Genomic DNA, 26,825 nt, shown 5'->3' with positions numbered 1-26,825 from the left:
TCACACAGTTTATATTCTGCTGTACTGCTAGTGTGTCGTATATCAGGCAGCCACTTTCTGCCACGTTCATAGTGTTGTGTTATACCACTGAGCCACAGTTGTGGTTCAGTGTCTCCCCCCAAAAGTGAGATAGTAATTCTCACACAGTTTATATTCTGCAGTACTGCTAGTGTGTCATATATCAGGCAGCCACTTTCTGCCACGTTCATAGTGTTGTGTTATACCACTGGGCCAGAGTTGTGGTTCAGTGTGTCCCCCCAAAAGTGAGATAGTATTTCTCACACAGTTTATATTCTGCTGTACTGCTAGTGTGTCGTATATCAGGCAGCCAATTTCTGCCACGTTCATAGTGTTGTGTTATACCACTGGGCCAGAGTTGTGGTTCAGTTTCTCCCCCCAAAAGTGAGATAGTAATTCTCACACAGTTTATATTCTGCTGTACTGCTAGTGTGTCATATATCAGGCAGCCACTTTCTGCCACGTTCATAGTGTTGTGTTATACCACTGGGACAGAGTTGTGGTTCAGTGTCTCCCCCCAAAAGTGAGATAGTATTTCTCACACAGTTTATATTCTGCAGTACTGCTAGTGTGTCATATATCAGGCAGCCACTTTCTGCCACGTTCATAGTGTTGTGTTATACCACTGGGCCACAGTTGTGGTTCAGTGTCTCCCCCAAAAGTGAGATAGTATTTCTCACACAGTTTATATTCTGCTGTACTGCTAGTGTGTCGTATATCAGGCAGCCACTTTCTGCCACGTTCATAGTGGTGTTATACCACTGGGACAGAGTTGTGGTTCAGTGTCTCCCCCCAAAAGTGAGATAGTATTTCTCACACAGTTTATATTCTGCTGTACTGCTAGTGTGTCGTATATCAGGCACCCACTTTCTGCCACGTTCATAGTGTTGTGTTATACCACTGGGCCAGAGTTGTGGTTCAGTTTCTCCCCCCAAAAGTGAGATAGTAATTCTCACACAGTTTATATTCTGCTGTACTGCAAGTGTGTCATATATCAGGCAGCCACTTTCTGCCACGTTCATAGTGTTGTGTTATACCACTGGGACAGAGTTGTGGTTCAGTGTCTCCCCCCAAAAGTGAGATAGTATTTCTCACACAGGTTACATTCTGCAGTACTGCTAGTGTCATATATCAGGCAGCCACTTTCTGCCACGTTCATAGTGTTGTGTTATACCACTGGGCCAGAGTTGAGGTTCAGTTTCTCCCCCCAAAAGTGAGATAGTAATTCTCACACAGTTTATATTCTGCTGCATTGCTAGTGTGTCATATATCAGGCAGCCACTTTCTGCCACGTTCATAATGTTGTGTTATACCACTGGGCCAGAGCTGTGGTTCAGTGTCTCCCCCCAAAAGTGAGATAGTATTTCTCACACAGTTTATATTCTGCTGTACTGCTAGTGTGTCGTATATCAGGCAGCCACTTTCTGCAACGTTAATACTGTTGTGTTATACCACTGGGCCAGAGTTGTGGTTCAGTTTCTCCCCCCAAAAGTGAGATAGTAATTCTCACACAGTTTATATTCTGCTGTACTGCTAGTGTGTCATATATCAGGCAGCCACTTTCTGCCACGTTCATAGTGTTGTGTTATACCACTGGGCCAGAGCTGTGGTTCAGTGTCTCCCCCCAAAAGTGAGATAGTATTTCTCACACAGGTTATATTCTGCAGTACTGCTAGTGTCATATATCAGGCAGCCACTTTCTGCCACGTTCATAGTGTTGTGTTATACCACTGGGCCAGAGTTGAGGTTCAGTTTCTCCCCCCAAAAGTGAGATAGTAATTCTCACACAGTTTATATTCTGCTGTATTGCTAGTGTGTCATATATCAGGCAGCCACTTTCTGCCACGTTCATAGTGTTGTGTTATACCACTGGGCCAGAGCTGTGGTTCAGTGTCTCCCCCCAAAAGTGAGATAGTATTTCTCACACAGTTTATATTCTGCTGTACTGCTAGTGTGTCGTATATCAGGCAGCCACTTTCTGCAACGTTAATAGTGTTGTGTTATACCACTGTGCCAGAGTTGTGGTTCAGTTTCTCCCCCCAAAAGTGAGATAGTAATTCTCACACAGTTTATATTCTGCTGTACTGCTAGTGTGTCGTATATCAGGCAGCCACTTTCTGCCACGTTCATAGTGTTGTGTTATACCACTGGGACAGAGTTGTGGTTCAGTGTCTCCCCCCAAAAGTGAGATAGTAATTCTCACACAGTTTATATTCTGCAGTACTGCTAGTGTGTCATATATCAGGCAGCCACTTTCTGCCACGTTCATAGTGTTGTGTTATACCACTGGGCCAGAGTTGTGGTTCAGTTTCTCCCCCCAAAAGTGAGATAGTAATTCTCACACAGTTTATATTCTGCTGTACTGCTAGTGTGTCGTATATCAGGCAGCCACTTTCTGCCACGTTCATAATGTTGTGTTATACCACTGGGCCAGAGTTGTGGTTCAGTTTCTCCCCCCAAAAGTGAGATAGTAATTCTCACACAGTTTATATTCTGCTGTACTGCTAGTGTGTCATATATCAGGCAGCCACTTTCTGCCACGTTCATAGTGTTGTGTTATACCACTGGGACAGAGTTGTGGTTCAGTGTCTCCCCCCAAAAGTGAGATAGTATTTCTCACACAGTTTAAATTCTGCAGTACTGCTAGTGTGTCATATATCAGGCAGCCACTTTCTGCCACGTTCATAGTGTTGTGTTATACCACTGGGCCAGAGGTGTGGTTCAGTGTCTCCCCCAAAAGTGAGATAGTATTTCTCACACAGTTTATATTCTGCTGTACTGCTAGTGTGTCGTATATCAGGCAGCCACTTTCTGCCACGTTCATAGTGGTGTTATACCACTCGGACAGAGTTGTGGTTCAGTGTCTCCCCCCAAAAGTGAGATAGTATTTCTCACACAGTTTATATTCTGCTGTACTGCTAGTGTGTCGTATATCAGGCAGCCACTTTCTGCCACATTCATAGTGTTGTGTTATACCACTGGGCCAGAGTTGTGGTTCAGTTTCTCCCCCCAAAAGTGAGATAGTAATTCTCACACAGTTTATATTCTGCTGTACTGCTAGTGTGTCATATATCAGGCAGCCACTTTCTGCCACGTTCATAGTGTTGTGTTATACCACTGGGACAGAGTTGTGGTTCAGTGTCTCCCCCCAAAAGTGAGATAGTATTTCTCACACAGGTTATATTCTGCAGTACTGCTAGTGTCATATATCAGGCAGCCACTTTCTGCCACGTTCATAGTGTTGTGTTATACCACTGGGCCAGAGTTGAGGTTCAGTTTCTCCCCCAAAAAGTGAGATAGTAATTCTCACACAGTTTATATTCTGCTGCATTGCTAGTGTGTCATATATCAGGCAGCCACTTTCTGCCACGTTCATAATGTTGTGTTATACCACTGGGCCAGAGCTGTGGTTCAGTGTCTCCCCCCAAAAGTGAGATAGTATTTCTCACACAGTTTATATTCTGCTGTACTGCTAGTGTGTCGTATATCAGGCAGCCACTTTCTGCAACGTTAATAGTGTTGTGTTATACCACTGGGCCAGAGTTGTGGTTCAGTTTCTCCCCCCAAAAGTGAGATAGTAATTCTCACACAGTTTATATTCTGCTGTACTGCTAGTGTGTCATATATCAGGCAGCCACTTTCTGCCACGTTCATAGTGTTGTGTTATACCACTGGGCCAGAGCTGTGGTTCAGTGTCTCCCCCCAAAAGTGAGATAGTATTTCTCACACAGGTTATATTCTGCAGTACTGCTAGTGTCATATATCAGGCAGCCACTTTCTGCCACGTTCATAGTGTTGTGTTATACCACTGGGCCAGAGTTGAGGTTCAGTTTCTCCCCCCAAAAGTGAGATAGTAATTCTCACACAGTTTATATTCTGCTGTATTGCTAGTGTGTCATATATCAGGCAGCCACTTTCTGCCACGTTCATAGTGTTGTGTTATACCACTGGGCCAGAGCTGTGGTTCAGTGTCTCCCCCCAAAAGTGAGATAGTATTTCTCACACAGTTTATATTCTGCTGTACTGCTAGTGTGTCGTATATCAGGCAGCCACTTTCTGCAACGTTAATAGTGTTGTGTTATACCACTGGGCCAGAGTTGTGGTTCAGTTTCTCCCCCCAAAAGTGAGATAGTAATTCTCACACAGTTTATATTCTGCTGTATTGCTAGTGTGTCATATATCAGGCAGCCACTTTCTGCCACGTTCATAGTGTTGTGTTATACCACTGGGCCAGAGTTGTGGTTCAGTGTCTCCCCCAAAAGTGAGATAGTATTTCTCACACAGTTTATATTCTGCTGTACTGCTAGTGTGTCGTATATCAGGCAGCCACTTTCTGCCACGTTCATAGTGTTGTGTTATACCACTGCGCCAGAGTTGTGGTTCAGTGTCTCCCCCCAACAGTGAGATAGTATTTCTCACACAGTTTATATTCTGCTGTACTGCTTGTGTGTCGTATATCAGGCAGCCACTTTCTGCCACGTTCATAGTGTTGTGTTATACCACTGGGCCAGAGTTGTGGTTCAGTTTCTCCCCCCAAAAGTGAGATAGTAATTCTCACACAGTTTATATTCTGCAGTACTGCTAGTGTGTCATATATCAGGCAGCCACTTTCTGCCCCTTCATAGTGTTGTGTTATACCACTGGGCCAGAGCTGTGGTTCAGTGTCTCCCCCCAAAAGTGAGATAGCAATTCTCACACAGTTTATATTCTGCAGTACTGCTAGTGTGTCATATATCAAGCAGCCACTTTCTGCCACGTTCATAGTGGTGTTATACCACTGGGACAGAGTTGTGGTTCAGTGTCTCCCCCCAAAAGTGAGATAGTATTTCTCACACAGTTTATATTCTGCTGTACTGCTAGTGTGTCGTATATCAGGCAGCCACTTTCTGCCACGTTCATAGTGTTGTGTTATACCACTGGGACAGATTTGTGGTTCAGTGTCTCCCCCCAAAAGTGAGATAGTATTTCTCACACAGGTTATATTCTGCAGTACTGCTAGTGTCATATATCAGGCAGCCACTTTCTGCCACGTTCATAGTGTTGTGTTATACCACTGGGCCAGAGTTGAGGTTCAGTTTCTCCCCCCAAAAGTGAGATAGTAATTCTCACACAGTTTATATTCTGCTGTATTGCTAGTGTGTCATATATCAGGCAGCCACTTTCTGCCACGTTCATAGTGTTGTGTTATACCACTGGGCCAGAGCTGTGGTTCAGTGTCTCCCCCCAAAAGTGAGATAGTATTTCTCACACAGTTTATATTCTGCTGTACTGCTAGTGTGTCGTATATCAGGCAGCCACTTTGTGCAACGTTAATAGTGTTGTGTTATACCACTGGGCCAGAGTTGTGGTTCAGTTTCTCCCCCCAAAAGTGAGATGGTAATTCTCACACAGTTTATATTCTGCTGTACTGCTAGTGTGTCATATATCAGGCAGCCACTTTCTGCCACGTTCATAGTGTTGTGTTATACCACTGGGCCAGAGCTGTGGTTCAGTGTCTCCCCCCAAAAGTGAGATAGTATTTCTCACACAGGTTATATTCTGCAGTACTGCTAGTGTCATATATCAGGCAGCCACTTTCTGCCACGTTCATAGAGTTGTGTTATACCACTGGGCCAGAGTTGAGGTTCAGTTTCTCCCCCCAAAAGTGAGATAGTATTTCTCACATAGTTTATATTCTGCTGTACTGCTAGTGTGTCGTATATCAGGCAGCCACTTTCTGCAACGTTAATAGTGTTGTGTTATACCACTGGGCCAGAGTTGTGGTTCAGTTTCTCCCCCCAAAAGTGAGATAGTAATTCTCACACAGTTTATATTCTGCTGTACTGCTAGTGTGTCGTATATCAGGCAGCCACTTTCTGCCATGTTCATAGTGGTGTTATACCACTGGGACAGAGTTGTGGTTCAGTGTCTCCCCCCAAAAGTGAGATAGTATTTCTCACACAGTTTATATTCTGCTGTACTGCTAGTGTGTCATATATCAGGCAGCCACTTTCTGCCACGTTCATAGTGTTGTGTTATACCACTGGGCCAGAGCTGTGGTTCAGTGTCTCCCCCCAAAAGTGAGATAGCAATTCTCACACAGTTTATATTCTGCAGTACTGCTAGTGTGTCATATATCAAGCAGCCACTTTCTGCCACGTTCATAGTGGTGTTATACCACTGGGACAGAGTTGTGGTTCAGTGTCTCCCCCCAAAAGTGAGATAGTATTTCTCACACAGTTTATATTCTGCTGTACTGCTAGTGTGTCGTATATCAGGCAGCCACTTTCTGCCACGTTCATAGTGTTGTGTTATACCACTGGGACAGAGTTGTGGTTCAGTGTCTCCCCCCAAAAGTGAGATAGTATTTCTCACACAGGTTATATTCTGCAGTACTGCTAGTGTCATATATCAGGCAGCCACTTTCTGCCATGTTCATAGTGGTGTTATACCACTGGGACAGAGTTGTGGTTCAGTGTCTCCCCCCAAAAGTGAGATAGTATTTCTCACACAGTTTATATTCTGCTGTACTGCTAGTGTGTCGTATATCAGGCAGCCACTTTCTGCCATGTTCATAGTGGTGTTATACCACTGGGACAGAGTTGTGGTTCAGTGTCTCCCCCCAAAAGTGAGATAGTATTTCTCACACAGTTTATATTCTGCTGTACTGCTAGTGTGTCGTATATCAGGCAGCCACTTTCTGCCACGTTCATAGTGTTGTGTTATACCACTGGGCCAGAGTTGAGGTTCAGTTTCTCCCCCCAAAAGTGAGATAGTAATTCTCACACAGTTTATATTCTGCTGTATTGCTAGTGTGTCGTATATCAGGCAGCCACTTTCTGCCACGTTCATAGTGTTGTGTTATACCACTGGGCCAGAGTTGAGGTTCAGTTTCTCCCCCCAAAAGTGAGATAGTATTTCTCACACAGTTTATATTCTGCTGTACTGCTAGTGTGTCGTATATCAGGCAGCCACTTTCTGCAACGTTAATAGTGTTGTGTTATACCACTGGGCCAGAGTTGTGGTTCAGTTTCTCCCCCCAAAAGTGAGATGGTAATTCTCACACAGTTTATATTCTGCTGTACTGCTAGTGTGTCATATATCAGGCAGCCACTTTCTGCCACGTTCATAGTGTTGTGTTATACCACTGGGCCAGAGCTGTGGTTCAGTGTCTCCCCCCAAAAGTGAGATAGTATTTCTCACACAGGTTATATTCTGCAGTACTGCTAGTGTCATATATCAGGCAGCCACTTTCTGCCACGTTCATAGTGTTGTGTTATACCACTGGGCCAGAGTTGAGGTTCAGTTTCTCCCCCCAAAAGTGAGATAGTATTTCTCACATAGTTTATATTCTGCTGTACTGCTAGTGTGTCGTATATCAGGCAGCCACTTTCTGCAACGTTAATAGTGTTGTGTTATACCACTGGGCCAGAGTTGTGGTTCAGTTTCTCCCCCCAAAAGTGAGATAGTAATTCTCACACAGTTTATATTCTGCTGTACTGCTAGTGTGTCGTATATCAGGCAGCCACTTTCTGCCATGTTCATAGTGGTGTTATACCACTGGGACAGAGTTGTGGTTCAGTGTCTCCCCCCAAAAGTGAGATAGTATTTCTCACACAGTTTATATTCTGCTGTACTGCTAGTGTGTCGTATATCAGGCAGCCACTTTCTGCCACGTTCATAGTGTTGTGTTATACCACTGGGCCAGAGTTGAGGTTCAGTTTCTCCCCCCAAAAGTGAGATAGTAATTCTCACACAGTTTATATTCTGCTGTATTGCTAGTGTGTCATATATCAGGCAGCCACTTTCTGCCACGTTCATAGTGTTGTGTTATACCACTGGGCCAGAGTTGAGGTTCAGTTTCTCCCCCCAAAAGTGAGATAGTATTTCTCACACAGTTTATATTCTGCTGTACTGCTAGTGTGTCGTATATCAGGCAGCCACTTTCTGCAACGTTAATAGTGTTGTGTTATACCACTGGGCCAGAGTTGTGGTTCAGTTTCTCCCCCCAAAAGTGAGATAGTAATTCTCACACAGTTTATATTCTGCTGTACTGCTAGTGTGTCGTATATCAGGCAGCCACTTTCTGCAACGTTAATAGTGTTGTGTTATACCACTGGGACAGAGTTGTGGTTCAGTGTCTCCCCCCAAAAGTGAGATAGTAATTCTCACACAGTTTATATTCTGCTGTATTGCTAGTGTGTCATATATCAGGCAGCCACTTTCTGCCACGTTCATAGTGTTGTGTTATACCACTGGGCCAGAGCTGTGGTTCAGTGTCTCTCCCCAACAGTGAGATAGTATTTCTCACACAGTTTATATTCTGCTGTACTGCTTGTGTGTCGTATATCAGGCAGCCACGTTCTGCCACGTTCATAGTGTTGTGTTATACCACTGGGCCAGAGTTGTGGTTCAGTTTCTCCCCCCAAAAGTGAGATAGTAATTCTCACACAGTTTATATTCTGCAGTACTGCTAGTGTGTCATATATCAGGCAGCCACTTTCTGCCCCTTCATAGTGTTGTGTTATACCACTGGGCCAGAGCTGTGGTTCAGTGTCTCCCCCCAAAAGTGAGATAGCAATTCTCACACAGTTTATATTCTGCAGTACTGCTAGTGTGTCATATATCAGGCAGCCACTTTCTGCCACGTTCATAGTGGTGTTATACCACTGGGACAGAGTTGTGGTTCAGTGTCTCCCCCCAAAAGTGAGATAGTATTTCTCACACAGTTTATATTCTGCTGTACTGCTAGTGTGTCGTATATCAGGCACCCACTTTCTGCCACGTTCATAGTGTTGTGTTATACCACTGGGCCAGAGTTGTGGTTCAGTTTCTCCCCCCAAAAGTGAGATAGTAATTCTCACACAGTTTATATTCTGCTGTACTGCTAGTGTGTCATATATCAGGCAGCCACTTTCTGCCACGTTCATAGTGTTGTGTTATACCACTGGGACAGATTTGTGGTTCAGTGTCTCCCCCCAAAAGTGAGATAGTATTTCTCACACAGGTTATATTCTGCAGTACTGCTAGTGTCATATATCAGGCAGCCACTTTCTGCCACGTTCATAGTGTTGTGTTATACCACTGGGCCAGAGTTGAGGTTCAGTTTCTCCCCCCAAAAGTGAGATAGTAATTCTCACACAGTTTATATTCTGCTGTATTGCTAGTGTGTCATATATCAGGCAGCCACTTTCTGCCACGTTCATAGTGTTGTGTTATACCACTGGGCCAGAGCTGTGGTTCAGTGTCTCCCCCCAAAAGTGAGATAGTATTTCTCACACAGTTTATATTCTGCTGTACTGCTAGTGTGTCGTATATCAGGCAGCTACTTTCTGCCACGTTCATAGTGTTGTGTTATACCACTGGGCCAGAGTTGTGGTTCTGTTTCTCCCCTCAAAAGTGAGATAGTAATTCTCACTCAGTTTATATTCTGCTGTACTGCTAGTGTGTCATATATCTGGCAGCCACTTTCTGCCACGTTCATAGTGTTGTGTTATACCACTGGGACAGAGTTGTGGTTCAGTGTCTCCCCCCAAAAGTGAGATAGTATTTCTCACACAGGTTATATTCTGCAGTACTGCTAGTGTCATATATCAGGCAGCCACTTTCTGCCACGTTCATAGTGTTGTGTTATACCACTGGGCCAGAGTTGAGGTTCAGTTTCTCCCCCCAAAAGTGAGATAGTAATTCTCACACAGTTAATATTCTGCTGTATTGCTAGTGTGTCATATATCAGGCAGCCACTTTCTGCCACGTTCATAGTGTTGTGTTATACCACTGGGACAGATTTGTGGTTCAGTGTCTCCCCCCAAAAGTGAGATAGTATTTCTCACACAGGTTATATTCTGCAGTACTGCTAGTGTCATATATCAGGCAGCCACTTTCTGCCACGTTCATAGTGTTGTGTTATACCACTGGGCCAGAGTTGAGGTTCAGTTTCTCCCCCCAAAAGTGAGATAGTAATTCTCACACAGTTTATATTCTGCTGTATTGCTAGTGTGTCATATATCAGGCAGCCACTTTCTGCCACGTTCATAGTGTTGTGTTATACCACTGGGCCAGAGCTGTGGTTCAGTGTCTCCCCCCAAAAGTGAGATAGTATTTCTCACACAGTTTATATTCTGCTGTACTGCTAGTGTGTCGTATATCAGGCAGACACTTTCTGCAACGTTAATAGTGTTGTGTTATACCACTTGGCCAGAGTTGTGGTTCAGTTTCTCCCCCCAAAAGTGAGATAGTATTTCTCACACAGTTTATATTCTGCTGTACTGCTAGTGTGTCGTATATCAGGCAGCCACTTTCTGCCACGTTCATAGTGTTGTGTTATACCACTGGGCCAGAGTTGTGGTTCAGTGTCTCCCCCCAACAGTGAGATAGTATTTCTCACACAGTTTATATTCTGCTGTACTGCTTGTGTGTCGTATATCAGGCAGCCACTTTCTGCCACGTTCATAGTGTTGTGTTATACCACTGGGCCAGAGTTGTGGTTCAGTTTCTCCCCCCAAAAGTGAGATAGTAATTCTCACACAGTTTATATTCTGCAGTACTGCTAGTGTGTCATATATCAGGCAGCCACTTTCTGCCCCTTCATAGTGTTGTGTTATACCACTGGGCCAGAGCTGTGGTTCAGTGTCTCCCCCCAAAAGTGAGATAGCAATTCTCACACATTTTATATTCTGCAGTACTGCTAGTGTGTCCTATATCAGGCAGCCACTTTCTGCCACGTTCATAGTGGTGTTATACCACTGGGACAGAGTTGTGGTTCAGTGTCTCCCCCCAAAAGTGAGATAGTATTTCTCACACAGTTTATATTCTGCTGTACTGCTAGTGTGTCGTATATCAGGCAGCCACTTTCTGCCACGTTCATAGTGTTGTGTAATACCACTGGGCCAGAGTTGTGGTTCAGTTTCTCCCCCCAAAAGTGAGATAGTAATTCTCACACAGTTTATATTCTGCTGTACTGCTAGTGTGTCATATATCAGGCAGCCACTTTCTGCCACGTTCATAGTGTTGTGTTATACCACTGGGACAGAGTTGTGGTTCAGTGTCTCCCCCAAAAGTGAGATAGTATTTCTCACACAGGTTATATTCTGCAGTACTGCTAGTGTCATATATCAGGCAGCCACTTTCTGCCACGTTCATAGTGTTGTGTTATACCACTGGGCCAGAGTTGAGGTTCAGTTTCTCCCCCCAAAAGTGAGATAGTAATTCTCACACAGTTTATATTGTGCTGTATTGCTAGTGTGTCATATATCAGGCAGCCACTTTCTGCCACGTTCATAGTGTTGTGTTATACCACTGGGCCAGAGCTGTGGTTCAGTGTCTCCCCCCAAAAGTGAGATAGTATTTCTCACACAGTTTATATTCTGCTGTACTGCTAGTGTGTCGTATATCAGGCAGCCACTTTCTGCAACGTTAATAGTGTTGTGTTACACCACTGGGCCAGAGTTGTGGTTCAGTTTCTCCCCCCAAAAGTGAGATAGTAATTCTCACACAGTTTATATTCTGCTGTACTGCTAGTGTGTCATATATCAGGCAGCCACTTTCTGCCACGTTCATAGTGTTGTGTTATACCACTGGGCCAGAGCTGTGGTTCAGTGTTTCCCCCCAAAAGTGAGATAGTATTTCTCACACAGGTTATATTCTGCAGTACTGCTAGTGTCATATATCAGGCAGCCACTTTCTGCCACGTTCATAGTGTTGTGTTATACCACTGGGCCAGAGTTGAGGTTCAGTTTCTCCCCCCAAAAGTGAGATAGTAATTCTCACACAGTTTATATTCTGCTGTATTGCTAGTGTGTCATATATCAGGCAGCCACTTTCTGCCACGTTCATAGTGTTGTGTTATACCACTGGGCCAGAGTTGTGGTTCAGTGTCTCCCCCCAAAAGTGAGATAGTATTTCTCACACAGTTTATATTCTGCTGTACTGCTAGTGTGTCGTATATCAGGCAGCCACTTTCTGCAACGTTAATAGTGTTGTGTTATACCACTGGGCCAGAGCTGTGGTTCAGTGTCTCCCCCCAAAAGTGAGATAGCAATTCTCACACAGTTTATATTCTGCAGTACTGCTAGTGTGTCATATATCAGGCAGCCACTTTCTGCCACGTTCATAGTGGTGTTATACCACTGGGACAGAGTTGTGGTTCAGTGTCTCCCCCCAAAAGTGAGATAGTATTTCTCACACAGTTTATATTCTGCTGTACTGCTAGTGTGTCGTATATCAGGCAGCTACTTTCTGCCACGTTCATAGTGTTGTGTTATACCACTGGGCCAGAGTTGTGGTTCAGTTTCTCCCCTCAAAAGTGAGATAGTAATTCTCACTCAGTTTATATTCTGCTGTACTGCTAGTGTGTCATATATCAGGCAGCCACTTTCTGCCACGTTCATAGTGTTGTGTTATACCACTGGGACAGAGTTGTGGTTCAGTGTCTCCCCCCAAAAGTGAGATAGTATTTCTCACACAGGTTATATTCTGCAGTACTGCTAGTGTCATATATCAGGCAGCCACTTTCTGCCACGTTCATAGTGTTGTGTTATACCACTGGGCCAGAGTTGAGGTTCAGTTTCTCCCCCCAAAAGTGAGATAGTAATTCTCACACAGTTTATATTCTGCTGTATTGCTAGTGTGTCATATATCAGGCAGCCACTTTCTGCCACGTTCATAGTGTTGTGTTATACCACTGGGCCAGAGCTGTGGTTCAGTGTCTCCCCCCAAAAGTGAGATAGTATTTCTCACACAGTTTATATTCTGCTGTACTGCTAGTGTGTCATATATCAGGCAGCCACTTTCTGCCACGTTCATAGTGTTGTGTTATACCACTGGGCCAGAGTTGTGGTTCAGTGTCTCCCCCAAAAGTGAGATAGTATTTCTCACACAGTTTATATTCTGCTGTACTGCTAGTGTGTCGTATATCAGGCAGCCACTTTCTGCCACGTTCATAGTGTTGTGTTATACCACTGGGCCGAAGTTGTGGTTCAGTGTCTCCCCCCCAACAGTGAGATAGTATTTCTCACACAGGTTATATTCTGCAGTACTGCTAGTGTCATATATCAGGCAGCCACTTTCTGCCACGTTCATAGTGTTGTGTTATACCACTGGGCCAGAGTTGAGGTTCAGTTTCTCCCCCCAAAAGTGAGATAGTAATTCTCACACAGTTTATATTCTGCTGTATTGCTAGTGTGTCATATATCAGGCAGCCACTTTCTGCCACGTTCATAGTGTTGTGTTATACCACTGGGCCAGAGCTGTGGTTCAGTGTCTCCCCCCAAAAGTGAGATAGTATTTCTCACACAGTTTATATTCTGCTGTACTGCTAGTGTGTCATATATCAGGCAGCCACTTTCTGCCACGTTCATAGTGTTGTGTTATACCACTGGGCCAGAGTTGTGGTTCAGTGTCTCCCCCAAAAGTGAGATAGTATTTCTCACACAGTTTATATTCTGCTGTACTGCTAGTGTGTCGTATATCAGGCAGCCACTTTCTGCCACGTTCATAGTGTTGTGTTATACCACTGGGCCGAAGTTGTGGTTCAGTGTCTCCCCCCCAACAGTGAGATAGTATTTCTCACACAGTTTATATTCTGCTGTACTGCTTGTGTGTCGTATATCAGGCAGCCACTTTCTGCCACATTCATAGTGTTGTGTTATACCACTGGGCCAGAGTTGTGGTTCAGTTTCTCCCCCCAAAAGTGAGATAGTAATTCTCACACAGTTTATATTCTGCAGTACTGCTATTGTGTCATATATCAGGCAGCCACTTTCTGCCCCTTCATAGTGTTGTGTTATACCACTGGGCCAGAGCTGTGGTTCAGTGTCTCCCCTCAAAAGTGAGATAGCAATTCTCACACAGTTTATATTCTGCAGTACTGCTAGTGTGTCATATATCAGGCAGCCACTTTCTACCACGTTCATAGTGGTGTTATACCACTGGGACAGAGTTGTGGTTCAGTGTCTCCCCCCAAAAGTGAGATAGTATTTCTCACACAGTTTATATTCTGCTGTACTGCTAGTGTGTCGTATATCAGGCAGCCACTTTCTGCCACGTTCATAGTGTTGTGTTATACCACTGGGCCAGAGTTGTGGTTCAGTTTCTCCCCCCAAAAGTGAGATAGTAATTCTCAAACAGTTTATATTCTGCTGTACTGCTAGTGTGTCATATATCAGGCAGCCACTTTCTGCCACGTTCATAGTGTTGTGTTATACCACTGGGACAGAGTTGTGGTTCAGTGTCTCCCCCCAAAAGTGAGATAGTATTTCTCACACAGGTTATATTCTGCAGTACTGCTAGTGTCATATATCAGGCAGCCACTTTCTGCCACGTTCATAGTGTTGTGTTATACCACTGGGCCAGAGTTGAGGTTCAGTTTCTCCCCCCAAAAGTGAGATAGTAATTCTCACACAGTTTATATTCTGCTGTATTGCTAGTGTGTCATATATCAGGCAGCCACTTTCTGCCACGTTCATAGTGTTGTGTTATACCACTGGGCCAGAGCTGTGGTTCAGTGTCTCCCCCCAAAAGTGAGATAGTATTTCTCACACAGTTTATATTCTGCTGTACTGCTAGTGTGTCGTATATCAGGCAGACACTTTCTGCAACGTTAATAGTGTTGTGTTATACCACTGGGCCAGAGTTGTGGTTCAGTTTCTCCCCCCAAAAGTGAGATAGTAATTCTCACACAGTTTATATTCTGCTGTACTGCTAGTGTGTCATATATCAGGCAGCCACTTTCTGCCACGTTCATAGTGTTGTGTTATACCACTGGCCCAGAGCTGTGGTTCAGTGTCTCCCCCCAAAAGTGAGATAGTATTTCTCACACAGGTTATATTCTGCAGTACTGCTAGTGTCATATATCAGGCAGCCACTTTCTGCCACGTTCATAGTGTTGTGTTATACCACTGGGCCAGAGTTGAGGTTCAGTTTCTCCCCCCAAAAGTGAGATAGTAATTCTCACACAGTTTATATTCTGCTGTATTGCTAGTGTGTCATATATCAGGCAGCCACTTTCTGCCCCGTTCATAGTGTTGTGTTATACCACTGGGCCAGAGCTGTGGTTCAGTGTCTCCCCCCAAAAGTGAGATAGTATTTCTCACACAGTTTATATTCTGCTGTACTGCTAGTGTGTCGTATATCAGGCAGCCACTTTCTGCAACGTTAATAGTGTTGTGTTATACCACTGGGCCAGAGTTGTGGTTCAGTTTCTCCCCCCAAAAGTGAGATAGTAATTCTCACACAGTTTATATTCTGCTGTACTGCTAGTGTGTCGTATATCAGGCAGCCACTTTCTGCCACGTTCATAGTGTTGTGTTATACCACTGAGCCACAGTTGTGGTTCAGTGTCTCCCCCAAAAAAATGAGGAAGTCTGGTGGAAGAGGCCGTGGGCGTGGGTTGCCAGCTAGTACTGATGGTGGTGGTGGTACTGCATCTGGTGGTAGTGGCAAAAGCACAGTAGCACCTAAGGCTGGAGGTGTTGAGCCTGCGTCATCGTCTGGCTACACAAGGCCTCGAAGGCTCCCTTACCTGGGAGTAGGAAAACAGCTTTTAAAGCCGGAGCAGCAGGAAAAAGTTTTGTCTTTCCTTGCTGATTCAGCCTCTAGCTCTTTCGCCTCCTCTTCCCAAAGTTCAAAATCTAAGAGCAGCCAGTCGTCAGTGGATGCTTCCGGTCCGGAAAAAGACGTTTCCTTGTGTCCTTCTCCCAAACCAAAAGTGAAGGATGCATCAGGCGACACTACAGGTTACTCCATGGAGCTCTTTACCCATACCGTGCCAGGGTTAGAAAGGGAAATTGTACACTGCCCATTACAAGAAGAATCGGACATGGAGTGCACTGATGCACAGCCACAGCTAGATTATGATGCTGTTCCATTGACTCAGATCACTACATTGACCTCGCAGTTTCCTGAGCCAGAATCTGACCCTGATGAGACTATGGTGCCCTGTCCCGAACGCTATAGCACCGGCTTACACGGTGACACTGAGGAAGGTGCACATGACATTGTGGAGGAGGAGGTGATAGATGACCCAGTTCTTGACCCAGATTGGCAGCCATTGGGGGAAGAGGGTGCCGCTGGCACTAGCTCACAAGCGGAGGAGGGTTATCTGCAGCAACACCAATCTACATCGCAACAGCTGTCATCAGCCAGGCCCGTATCAGGCCCAAAACGTGTGACAAAAAAAGTTTTAAGACAGCGTGGCCAACCGCTGAAAGTTGCACAGCGTGCAATGCCTGAAAAGGAATTCCATAGTAGGAAGAGTGAAGTGTGGCATTTTTTTGACCCAGATCCCAATGATCAGTCTAAAGTGATCTGTAAGAAATGCTCAAAGACCTTTAGCAGAGGGAAGATTCTTCAAAATTTAAATACAACGTGCATGCGTAGACATTTAACCAGCATGCACTTGCAAGCCTGGACTAATTACCAAACGTCCTGTACCGTTGGTGCACCTGGTCAGAATGAAGGTAGTCAGCAACATTACATTGCTTCCCTCACTGTAAGCCCACCGGTTCGGACACCACCAGCAGCAAATGTGGAAGGATCGTCGCAAGGCCAAAGCAGGCAGGGAATCAGAAGGTTATTGGTAGGAAGCACTGTATGTAGGCCAACATCACCAACTGTCTCTCAATCCGCCATGTCCACCACCACCACCACCGCTAGTTCCACCATCTGCAGGTCTCCTGTCCAGCTCACCCTAGAAGAGACTCTCGTGAGGAAAAGAAAGTACTCATCCTCTCATCCGCGTACACAGGGTTTGAACGCCCACATTGCCAGATTAATCTCGTTAGAGATGATGCCCTACCGGTTGGTCGAAAGCAAAGCTTTCAAAGACCTGATGGCCTACGCAGTACCATGCTATGACCTACACAGTCGCCACTTCTTTGCGAGAAAAGCCATCCCAGCCCTCCACCAGCATGTCAAAGACCGCATTGTCCATGCACTGAGGCAGTCTGTCAGTGGAAAGGTGCACCTCACCACAGATGCATGGACCAGTAGGAATGGCCAGGGACGTTACGTGTCCATCACGGCGCACTGGGTTAATGTGGTGGATGCAGGGTCCACAGGGGACAGCCATAGTGGGACAGTTCTGCCTAGCCCACAGTCTAGGAAACAGTTGGCAGTAGGCGTTCGACACCCCTCCTCCTCCTCCTCCAGAAGCGACAGCTCGTCCACAGAGCGCAGTCGCCTGGCAACTCCATGCACAGCTGCCAGTGTTGCACACGAGGTGTCTCATTATGGAACAGCTAGTGGTAAGCGTCAGCAGGCTGTGTTGGAAATGAAGTGTTTGGGCGACAACAGACACATCGCGGATGTACTGGCCGAGTTCTTGCAGCAAGAAAGTGAGCCATGGCTGGGCAGTGTACATCTTGAGGCAGGCAAGGTAGTCAGTGATAACGGAAGGAATTTTATGGCTGCCATATCCCTTTCACAACTTAAACACATACCTTGCTTGGCTCACACTTTGAACCTGGTGGTGCAGTGCTTCCTGAAAAATTATCCGGAGTTACCAGCCCTGCTCCTGAAGGTGCGAAAACTTTGTTCGCACATCCGCCGGTCGCCCGTACACTCCAGCCGTATGCTGAACCATCAGCGATCGCTAAATCTTCCACAGAAACCCCTAATTATAGATGTTGCAACAAGGTGGAACTCCACACTGCACATGGTTCAGAGGCTGTGTGAACAGAGGCGTGCTGTCATTTATTTGTGGGAGGATACACATACACGGGCAGGCAGTTGGATGGCAGACATGGAGTTGTCTGGTGTGCAGTGGTCGAAGCTACAAGACCTCTGTCAAGTCCTTCAGTGTTTTGAGGAATGCACACGGCTGGTAAGTGCAGACGACGCCATCATAAGCATGAGCATCCCACTTATGCGTCTGCTGATGCAAAGTTTGACGCACATTAAGGAGCAGGCATCTGCAGCCGAGGAGGAGGGAAGCCTTGATGACAGTCAGCCATTGTCTGGTCAGGGAACTGTCCAGGACGAGGTGGCGGACGAAGAGGATGAGGAGGAGGATGATGGGGCTGAATATGTATGGGAGGAGGGAGCTTCTCAGGGGGCAATAGAAACTGGTGCCGTTGCAAGGTCTGGTACAGGTTTCTTGCGGGACACTTGTGATGTAGATTTGCAAGAAAGTGCTCCTCAACCCAGCAGAAGCAGTGAATTGACACCTGGAACATTGGCCCACATGGCTGAGTATGCCTTGCGTATCCTAAAAAGGGACCCCCGCATTATCAAAATGATGACCGATGACGATTACTGGTTGGCCTGCCTACTGGATCCACGCTACAAAGGGAAATTGCAAAATATCATGCCACATGAGAACCTAGAGCAAATATTGGCTACCAAACAAGCAACTCTTGTAGACCGTTTGGTTCTGGCATTCCCAGCACACAGCGGCGGTGATAGTTCTCACACGAGCCGTAGGGGGCAACATGGCAGAGGTGCTAGCGGTGCAGAAATCCAAAGTGGCGTTGGACAGAGGGGTTTTATGACAAGGTTGTGGAGTGGTTTTTCAATGACCGCTGACACGACAGGGACAGCTGCATCGATTTAAAGTGACAGGAGACAGCATTTGTCCAGTATGGTTACAAACTACTTTTCCTCCCTTATCGATGTTCTCCTTCACAGGTCATTCCCCTTTGATTACTGGGCATCTAAACTAGACACCTGGCCTGAATTGGCAGAATATGCATTACAGGAGCTCGCTTGCCCTGCTGCCAGTGTGCTATCAGAAAAAGTCTTCAGTGCTGCTGGTTCAATACTGACCGAAAAAAGGACACGTCTGGCTACCCAAAATGTTGATGATCTAACCTTCATTAAAATGAACCAATCATGGATTTCAAATTCTTTTGCCCCACCTTCCCCTGCTGACACGTAGCTTTCCTTTAAAAAGGTCTTGCTTTTGGACTCCTCTTACTGACTGCTCCAATTCCTCCATTTGCTGCTGCTGAATGTCAACCATAGGCCATTTTTAACACCTCCCTAAATGGGCTGACTCCCCCCACGGGCCCGTGGTCACCACTTGGCGCAAGCACCCGTGCGAGTGCCGTTTGCCTGGACAGGTGGGTGTGCCCACTTTTGGCCGACGGCACTGGCACAGGGTCCCTAATCGTACAATTAAGTGTCTCTGACGGTGGGGGTGCACACCCAACGTCAGACACACCGTCGTAATATGAGGGGCCCTGGGCCAGTACCGCCACCCACGAGAGAGTGTTCCCCCCCCAGCTCAAACAGTGCTCCACCGCTGTTTAGTCGGTGCTGTTAAATCCTTCAATGGCACTGCCAATACAAATTGAGAGATGATAGTAAATATATACAGGGACCATGCCCTCCATTTTGACATGTGAATACTGTGCGCGAACTACCACTATCTGGTACTCAGCAGAGGAACCCACCCCTGTACGTTGCTTTGCCACCTGTTTATTTACGAACATTTTTTTTGCAGACATTTAGCCCGCTTTACTATTTAGGCCAACGTACTGTGTCAGCCACTTATTCCAGTTGTCCTCCACCGAACAAAGCAGTGCCACCAGTTTACTCCTGTTACCAGTTTAGAACTGCATTGAGCCAACTTTTTTATTTTAGGCCTAGTAAGTCTGTCTGCGCCACTCCTAGCAATCGTCCTCCGCTGACCAAACCAGTGCTGCCTGTGTACCCGTTACCCATTTTAAACTGCATTGAGCCAACTTTTTTATTTTAGGCCTAGTAAGTATGTCTGCGCCACTCCCACTAATCGTCCTCCGCTGACCAAAACAATGCTGCCTGTGTACCCGTTACCCATTTAGAACTGCATTGAGCCTACTTTTTTATTTTAGGCCTAGTAAGTCTGTCTGCGCCACTCCTAGCAATCGTCCTCCGCTGACCAAACCAGTGCTGCCTGTGTACCCCTGTTACCCATTTTAAACTGCATTGAGACAACATTTTTATTTTAGGCCTAGTAAGTCTGTCTGCGCCACTCCTACTAATCGTCCTCCGCTGACCAAAACAATGCTGCCTGTGTACCCGTTACCCATTTAGAACTGCATTGCGCCTACTTTTTTATTTTAGGCCTAGTAAGTCTGTCTGCGCCACTCCTAGCAATCGTCCTCCACTGACCAAACCAGTGCTGCCTGTGTACCCGTTACCCATTTTAAACTGCATTGAGCCAACTTTTTCATTTTAGGCCTAGTAAGTCTGTCTGCGCCACTCCTACTAATCATCCTCCGCTGACCAAAACAATGCTTCCTGTGTACCCATTACCCATTTTGAACTGCATTGAGCCTACTTTTTTATTTTAGGCCTAGTAAGTCTGTCTGCGCCACTCATAGCAATCGTCCTCCGCTGACCAAACCAGTGCTGCCTGTGTACCCGTTACCCATTTTAAACTGCATTGAGACAACTTTTTTATTTTAGGCCTAGTAAGTCTGTCTGTGCCACTCCTACTAATCGTCCTCCGCTGACCAAAACAATGCTGCCTGTGTACCCGTTACCCATTTTGAACTGCATTGAGCCTACTTTTTTATTTTAGGCCTAGTAAGTCTGTCTGCGCCACTCCTAGCAATCGTCCTCCGCTGACCAAACCAGTGCTGCCTGTGTACCCGTTACCCATTTTAAACTGCATTGAGACAACTTTTTTATTTTAGGCCTAGTAAGTCTGTCTGTGCCACTCCTACTAATCGTCCTCCGCTGACCAAAACAATGCTGCCTGTGTACCCGTTACCCATTTTGAACTGCATTGAGCCTACTTTTTTATTTTAGGCCTAGTAAGTCTGTCTGCGCCACTCCTAGCAATCGTCCTCCGCTGACCAAACCAGTGCTGCCTGTGTACCCCTGTTACCCATTTTAAACTGCATTGAGCCAACTTTTTTATTTTAGGCCTAATAAGTCTGTCTGCGCCACTCCTACTAATCGTCCTCCGTTGACCAAAACAATGCTGCCTGTGTACCCGTTACCCATTTAGAACTGCATTGAGCCTACTTTTTTATTTTAGGCCTAGTAAGTCTGTCTGCGCCACTCCTAGCAATCGTCCTCCGCTGACCAAACCAGTGCTGCCTGTGTACCCCTGTTACCCATTTTAAACTGCATTGAGCCAACTTTTTTATTTTAGGCCTAGTAAGTCTGTCTGCGCCACTCCTACTAATCGTCCTCCGCTGACCAAAACAATGCTGCCTGTGTACCCGTTACCCATTTAGAACTGCATTGAGCCAACTTTTTTATTTTAGGCCTAGTAAGTCTGTCTGCGCCACTCCTACTAATCGTCCTCCGCTGACCAAAACAATGCTGCCTGTGTACCCGTTACCCATTTAGAACTGCATTGAGCCAACTTTTTTATTTTAGGCCTAGTAAGTCTGTCTGCGCCACTCCTACTAATCGTCCTCCGCTGACCAAAACAATGCTGCCTGTGTACCCGTTACCCATTTTGAACTGCATTGAGCCTACTTTTTTATTTTAGGCCTAGTAAGTCTGTCTGCGCCACTCCTAGCAATCGTCCTCCGCTGACCAAACCAGTGCTGCCTGTGTACCCCTGTTACCCATTTTAAACTGCATTGAGCCAACTTTTTTATTTTAGGCCTAATAAGTCTGTCTGCGCCACTCCTACTAATCGTCCTCCTTTGACCAAAACAATGCTGCCTGTGTACCCGTTACCCATTTAGAACTGCATTGAGCCTACTTTTTTATTTTAGGCCTAGTAAGTCTGTCTGCGCCACTCCTAGCAATCGTCCTCCGCTGACCAAACCAGTGCTGCCTGTGTACCCCTGTTACCCATTTTAAACTGCATTGAGCCAACTTTTTTATTTTAGGCCTAGTAAGTCTGTCTGCGCCACTCCTACTAATCGTCCTCCGCTGACCAAAACAATGCTGCCTGTGTACCCGTTACCCATTTAGAACTGCATTGAGCCAACTTTTTTATTTTAGGCCTAGTAAGTCTGTCTGCGCCACTCCTACTAATCGTCCTCCGCTGACCAAAACAATGCTGCCTGTGTACCCGTTACCCATTTTGAACTGCATTGAGCCTACTTTTTTATTTTAGGCCTAGTAAGTCTGTCTGCGCCACTCCTAGCAATCGTCCTCCGCTGACCAAACCAGTGCTGCCTGTGTACCCCTGTTACCCATTTTAAACTGCATTGAGCCAACTATTTTATTTTAGGCCTAATAAGTCTGTCTGCGCCACTCCTACTAATCGTCCTCCGTTGACCAAAACAATGCTGCCTGTGTACCCGTTACCCATTTAGAACTGCATTGAGCCTACTTTTTTATTTTAGGCCTAGTAAGTCTGTCTGCGCCACTCCTAGCAATCGTCCTCCGCTGACCAAACCAGTGCTGCCTGTGTACCCCTGTTACCCATTTTAAACTGCATTGAGCCAACTTTTTTATTTTAGGCCTAGTAAGTCTGTCTGCGCCACTCCTACTAATCGTCCTCCGCTGACCAAAACAATGCTGCCTGTGTACCCGTTACCCATTTAGAACTGCATTGAGCCAACTTTTTTATTTTAGGCCTAGTAAGTCTGTCTGCGCCACTCCTACTAATCATCCTCCGCTGACCAAAACAATGATGCCTGTGTACCCGTTACCCATTTTGAACTGCATTGCGCTTACTTTTTTATTTTAGGCCCAGTAAGTCTGTCTGCGCCACTCCTAGCAATCGTCCTCCACTGACCAAACCAGTGCTGCCTGTGCACCCGTTACCCATTTTAAACTGCATTGAGCCAACTTTTTTATTTTAGGCCTAGTAAGTCTGTCTGCGCCACTCCTACTAATCGTCCTCCGCTGACCAAAACAATGCTACCTGTGTACCCATTACCCATTTTGAACTGCATTGAGCCTACTTTTTTATTTTAGGCCTAGTAAGTCTGTCTGCGCCACTCCTACTAATCGTCCTCCGTTGACCAAAACAATGCTGCCTGTGTACCCGTTACCCATTTAGAACTGCATTGAGCCTACTTTTTTATTTTAGGCCTAGTAAGTCTGTCTGCGCCACTCCTAGCAATCGTCCTCCGCTGACCAAACCAGTGCTGCCTGTGTACCCCTGTTACCCATTTTAAACTGCATTGAGCCAACTTTTTTATTTTAGGCCTAGTAAGTCTGTCTGCGCCACTCCTACTAATCGTCCTCCGCTGACCAAAACAATGCTGCCTGTGTACCCGTTACCCATTTAGAACTGCATTGAGCCAACTTTTTTATTTTAGGCCTAGTAAGTCTGTCTGCGCCACTCCTACTAATCATCCTCCGCTGACCAAAACAATGATGCCTGTGTACCCGTTACCCATTTTGAACTGCATTGCGCTTACTTTTTTATTTTAGGCCCAGTAAGTCTGTCTGCGCCACTCCTAGCAATCGTCCTCCACTGACCAAACCAGTGCTGCCTGTGCACCCGTTACCCATTTTAAACTGCATTGAGCCAACTTTTTTATTTTAGGCCTAGTAAGTCTGTCTGCGCCACTCCTACTAATCGTCCTCCGCTGACCAAAACAATGCTACCTGTGTACCCATTACCCATTTTGAACTGCATTGAGCCTACTTTTTTATTTTAGGCCTAGTAAGTCTGTCTGCGCCACTCATAGCAATCGTCCTCCGCTGACCAAACCAGTGCTGCCTGTGTACCCCTGTTACCCATTTTAAACTGCATTGAGACAACTTTTTTATTTTAGGCCTAGTAAGTCTGTCTGTGCCACTCCTACTAATCGTCCTCCGCTGACCAAAACAATGCTGCCTGTGTACCCGTTACCCATTTAGAACTGCATTGAGCCTACTTTTTTATTTTAGGCCTAGTAAGTCTGTCTGTGCCACTCCTACTAATCGTCCTCCGCTGACCAAAACAATGCTGCCTGTGTACCCGTTACCCATTTAGAACTGCATTGAGCCTACTTTTTTATTTTAGGCCTACTAAGTCTGTCTGGGCCACTCCAGTCCTGACAATCGTCCTCCGCTTAACAACGCTCTGCCGCCTGTGTACCCCTGTAACCAATTTTAAACTGCATTGAGCCAACTTTTTAAATTTAGGCCTACTACCTGAGTCTGTCTGCGCCACTCAATACAGCTGTCCTTCACTGCACAAAGCAGAGCCTCAATTTGCAGCCGATATCACATATTAAAGTGCATTTGGCCTACTAGTTTGGTTGGGCCTACTAACAGTGCCTGCCGCTCCTTGGTATTATCCTGTGTTTTTCTCCTGAGCTTCAATCTTCAGGCTTTCGGCCTATAGGAATTTTAAAACTGCATTTGGCCTACTGGTTTGGTTGGGCCTACTAACGGTGTCTGCCGCTCCTTGCTGTTCTCCTCCACTGAACAAAGCAGTGCTGCCTGTTTACTCCTGTTACCAATTTTGAACTGCATTTAGCCTACTTTATTCTTTGGGCCTATATCTGTGTTTCCTCCTCATCCTGCCCATTGCCCAGCCACTGCTAGATGTGTCTGCCGGTACATTGACCCAGACCACAACATTCCCCTTGCACTCTACATAGCCAGTATCTGACCCTGCAGAAAGTCTGGTTCCCCTTCCCGCATACTATACCACCTTACACGGGGACAAAGAGGAAGGTGCAGATGAAAGTGCAGGTTCCTTCAACAGGTGGGGGGGGCATACTCGTTGGCGACGTCACTGGCACAGGGCCCCTCATAGTACGCAAAAGTGTCTCTGCTGGTGGGAGGCGCCCCCGCCGTCAATCGCAACGCCGTACTTTGAGGGGCCCTGTGCCAGTGGCAATGCGAACGAGTGTGCCCCCCCTGCTTGCTCAGGATCACAGCACTTGCAAAGTTGAAATACTTACCTCTCCCTGCTCCACCGCCGTGATGTAGTCCGCGTTTCCTGAGCCCACGAAAAACTTGAGCCAGCCCTACTCCCCCCACAACTTTTGCCAAATGACCCCCAAATTTTCAATGGCTAACTATTATTATAAGGTAAATTAAGATTGACAAGCTTAAGTAACAAGAATTGATGTTTTTGGCATTAAAATGGGCTCTGTTGGTGTTTTCCTGTCCTCCACTCACTGCCGACTTTGATTCTCCATTGACTTGCATTGGGTTTCGTGTTTCGGTCGGATCCCCGACTTTTCGCAATAATCGTCCGATTTCACCCAACCCGACTTTTGACAAAGTCGGGTTTCGCGAAACCCGACTCGATCCTGAAAAAGTAAAAGTCGTTCAACCCTAGTTCTGGAAGAACATTCTTTGGACAGATGAAACCAAGTTCAACCTCTACCAGAATGATGGAAAGAGAAAAGTATGGCGACAGCGTGGTACAGCTCATGATCCAAAGCATTCCACATCATCTGTAAAACACGGCGGAGGCAGTGTGATGGCTTGGGCATGCATGGCTGCCAGTGGTACTGGGTCACTAGTGTTTATTGATGATGTGACACATGACAGAAGCAGCCGAATGAATTCTGAGGTATTCAGAGCCACACTGTGTGCTCAGATCCAGCCAAATGCAGCCAAACTGATTGGTCGTCGTTTCTTACTACAGATGGACAATGACCCAAAACATAAAGCCAAAGTAACCTAGGAGTTTATTAAAGCAAAGAAGTGGAATATTCTTGAATAGCCAAGTCAGTCACTTGATCTCAACCCAGTTGAGCATGCATTCACTTGTTAAAGACTAATCTTCGGACAGAAAGGCCCACAAACAAACAGTAACTGAAAACCACTGCAGTGAAGGCCTGACAGAGCATCAAAAAGGAGGAAACACAGCGTTTGGTGATGTCCATGAGTTCAAGACTTCAGGCAGTCATTGCCAACAAAGGGTTTTCAACCAAGTACTAGAAATGAACATTTTATTTAAAATTATTTAATCTGTCCAATTACTTTTGGTCCCTTTAAAAACAGGGTGGCACATGTTAAGGAGCTGAAACTCCTAAACCCTTCATCCAATTTTAATGTGGATACCCTCAAATGAAAGCTGAAAGTCTGAATTTCAACTGCATCTGATTTTTTTTGTTTATAATTCATTATGGTAATGTATATAACCAATATTAGAAAAATGTCTCTGTCCAAATATATATGGACTTAACTGTATATGTGTCTGCTAAATGAACTGTTTAGTTGCTGTGATCCTTTGTGCCCAGAAGAGGCTGTTTCTGTTTTTAAATCCCTTGCAGTTTTAAGAAAGCAATAAAACTGCACCTGTTTGGACCAAACTGCATTGCCTGTGTGATCGCCACCTAATGCCTACCTGAGAAAATGAATCCCTGCAATGGTTACGATTACATCACTGCTGGCTGGTGCTTAATGGGCTTACCACTCATTTTAACAATGTGACAGTTGGAAAACATACTAAGGGTACTGTCACACTCTGCAACTTTCCAACGATCACGACCAGCAATACGACCTGGCCGTGATCGTTGGAAAGTCGTTGTGTGGTCGCTGGAGAGCTGTCACACAGACCGCTCTCCAGCGACCAACGATGCCGAGGTCCCAGGTAACCAGGGTAAACATCGGGTTACTAAGCGCAGGGCCGCGCTTAGTAACCCGATGTTTACCCTGGTTACCAGCGTAAAAGTAAAAAAAAACAAACAGTACATACTCACATTCCGGTGTCCTTCAGGTCCCTTGCCGTCTGCTTCCCGCTCTGACTGACTGCCGGCCGGAAAGTAAGAGCAGATCACAGCGGTGACGTCACCGCTGTGATCTGCTTTCACTTTACGACGGCACTCAGTCAGAGCGGGAAGCAGACGGCAAGGGACCTGAAGGACACCGGAATGTGAGTATGTACGTTTTGTTTTTTTTTACTTTTACGCTGGTAACCACGGTAAACATTGGGTTACTAAGCGCGGCCCTGCGCTTAGTAACCCGATGTTTACCCTGGTTACAAGCGAACGCATCGCTGGATCGGTGTCACACACAGCGATCCAGCGATG

The 26,825-nt window shown here is 45.9% G+C and overlaps 2 protein-coding genes across 4 annotated transcripts in view; one reads left to right on the top strand and one right to left on the bottom strand.

Moving 5' to 3' along the window:
• Positions 1–26,825, bottom strand: part of LOC143777838 (cholesterol 24-hydroxylase-like) — a 183,014-nt gene that overhangs the window by 102,192 nt on the left and 53,997 nt on the right. The gene's annotated exons all lie outside the window — the stretch shown is intronic.
• LOC143796439 (uncharacterized) lies at positions 1,848–26,072 on the top strand. Its single transcript, XM_077281268.1, has 5 exons — positions 1,848–1,871; positions 2,012–2,732; positions 2,869–3,195; positions 15,094–17,110; positions 26,067–26,072. The coding sequence occupies exons 4-5, from the start codon at positions 15,350–15,352 to the stop codon at positions 26,070–26,072; spliced, it is 1,767 nt and encodes a 588-aa protein (XP_077137383.1). The 5' UTR covers positions 1,848–1,871; positions 2,012–2,732; positions 2,869–3,195; positions 15,094–15,349.

This window comes from Ranitomeya variabilis, chromosome 1 (genome assembly GCF_051348905.1).
Source record: "Ranitomeya variabilis isolate aRanVar5 chromosome 1, aRanVar5.hap1, whole genome shotgun sequence".
In the NCBI taxonomy this organism is placed as follows: domain Eukaryota; kingdom Metazoa; phylum Chordata; class Amphibia; order Anura; family Dendrobatidae; genus Ranitomeya; species Ranitomeya variabilis.
Note: the sequence above shows the minus strand (reverse complement) of the source record. Positions and strands in the feature narration are given on the sequence as shown.

What these genes read in the sequence shown, in the direction of transcription:
- LOC143796439 (XM_077281268.1), top strand. Translation starts at nt 15,350, where the DNA reads ATGAGGAAGTCTGGTGGAAGAGGCCGTGGGCGTGGGTTGCCAGCTAGT.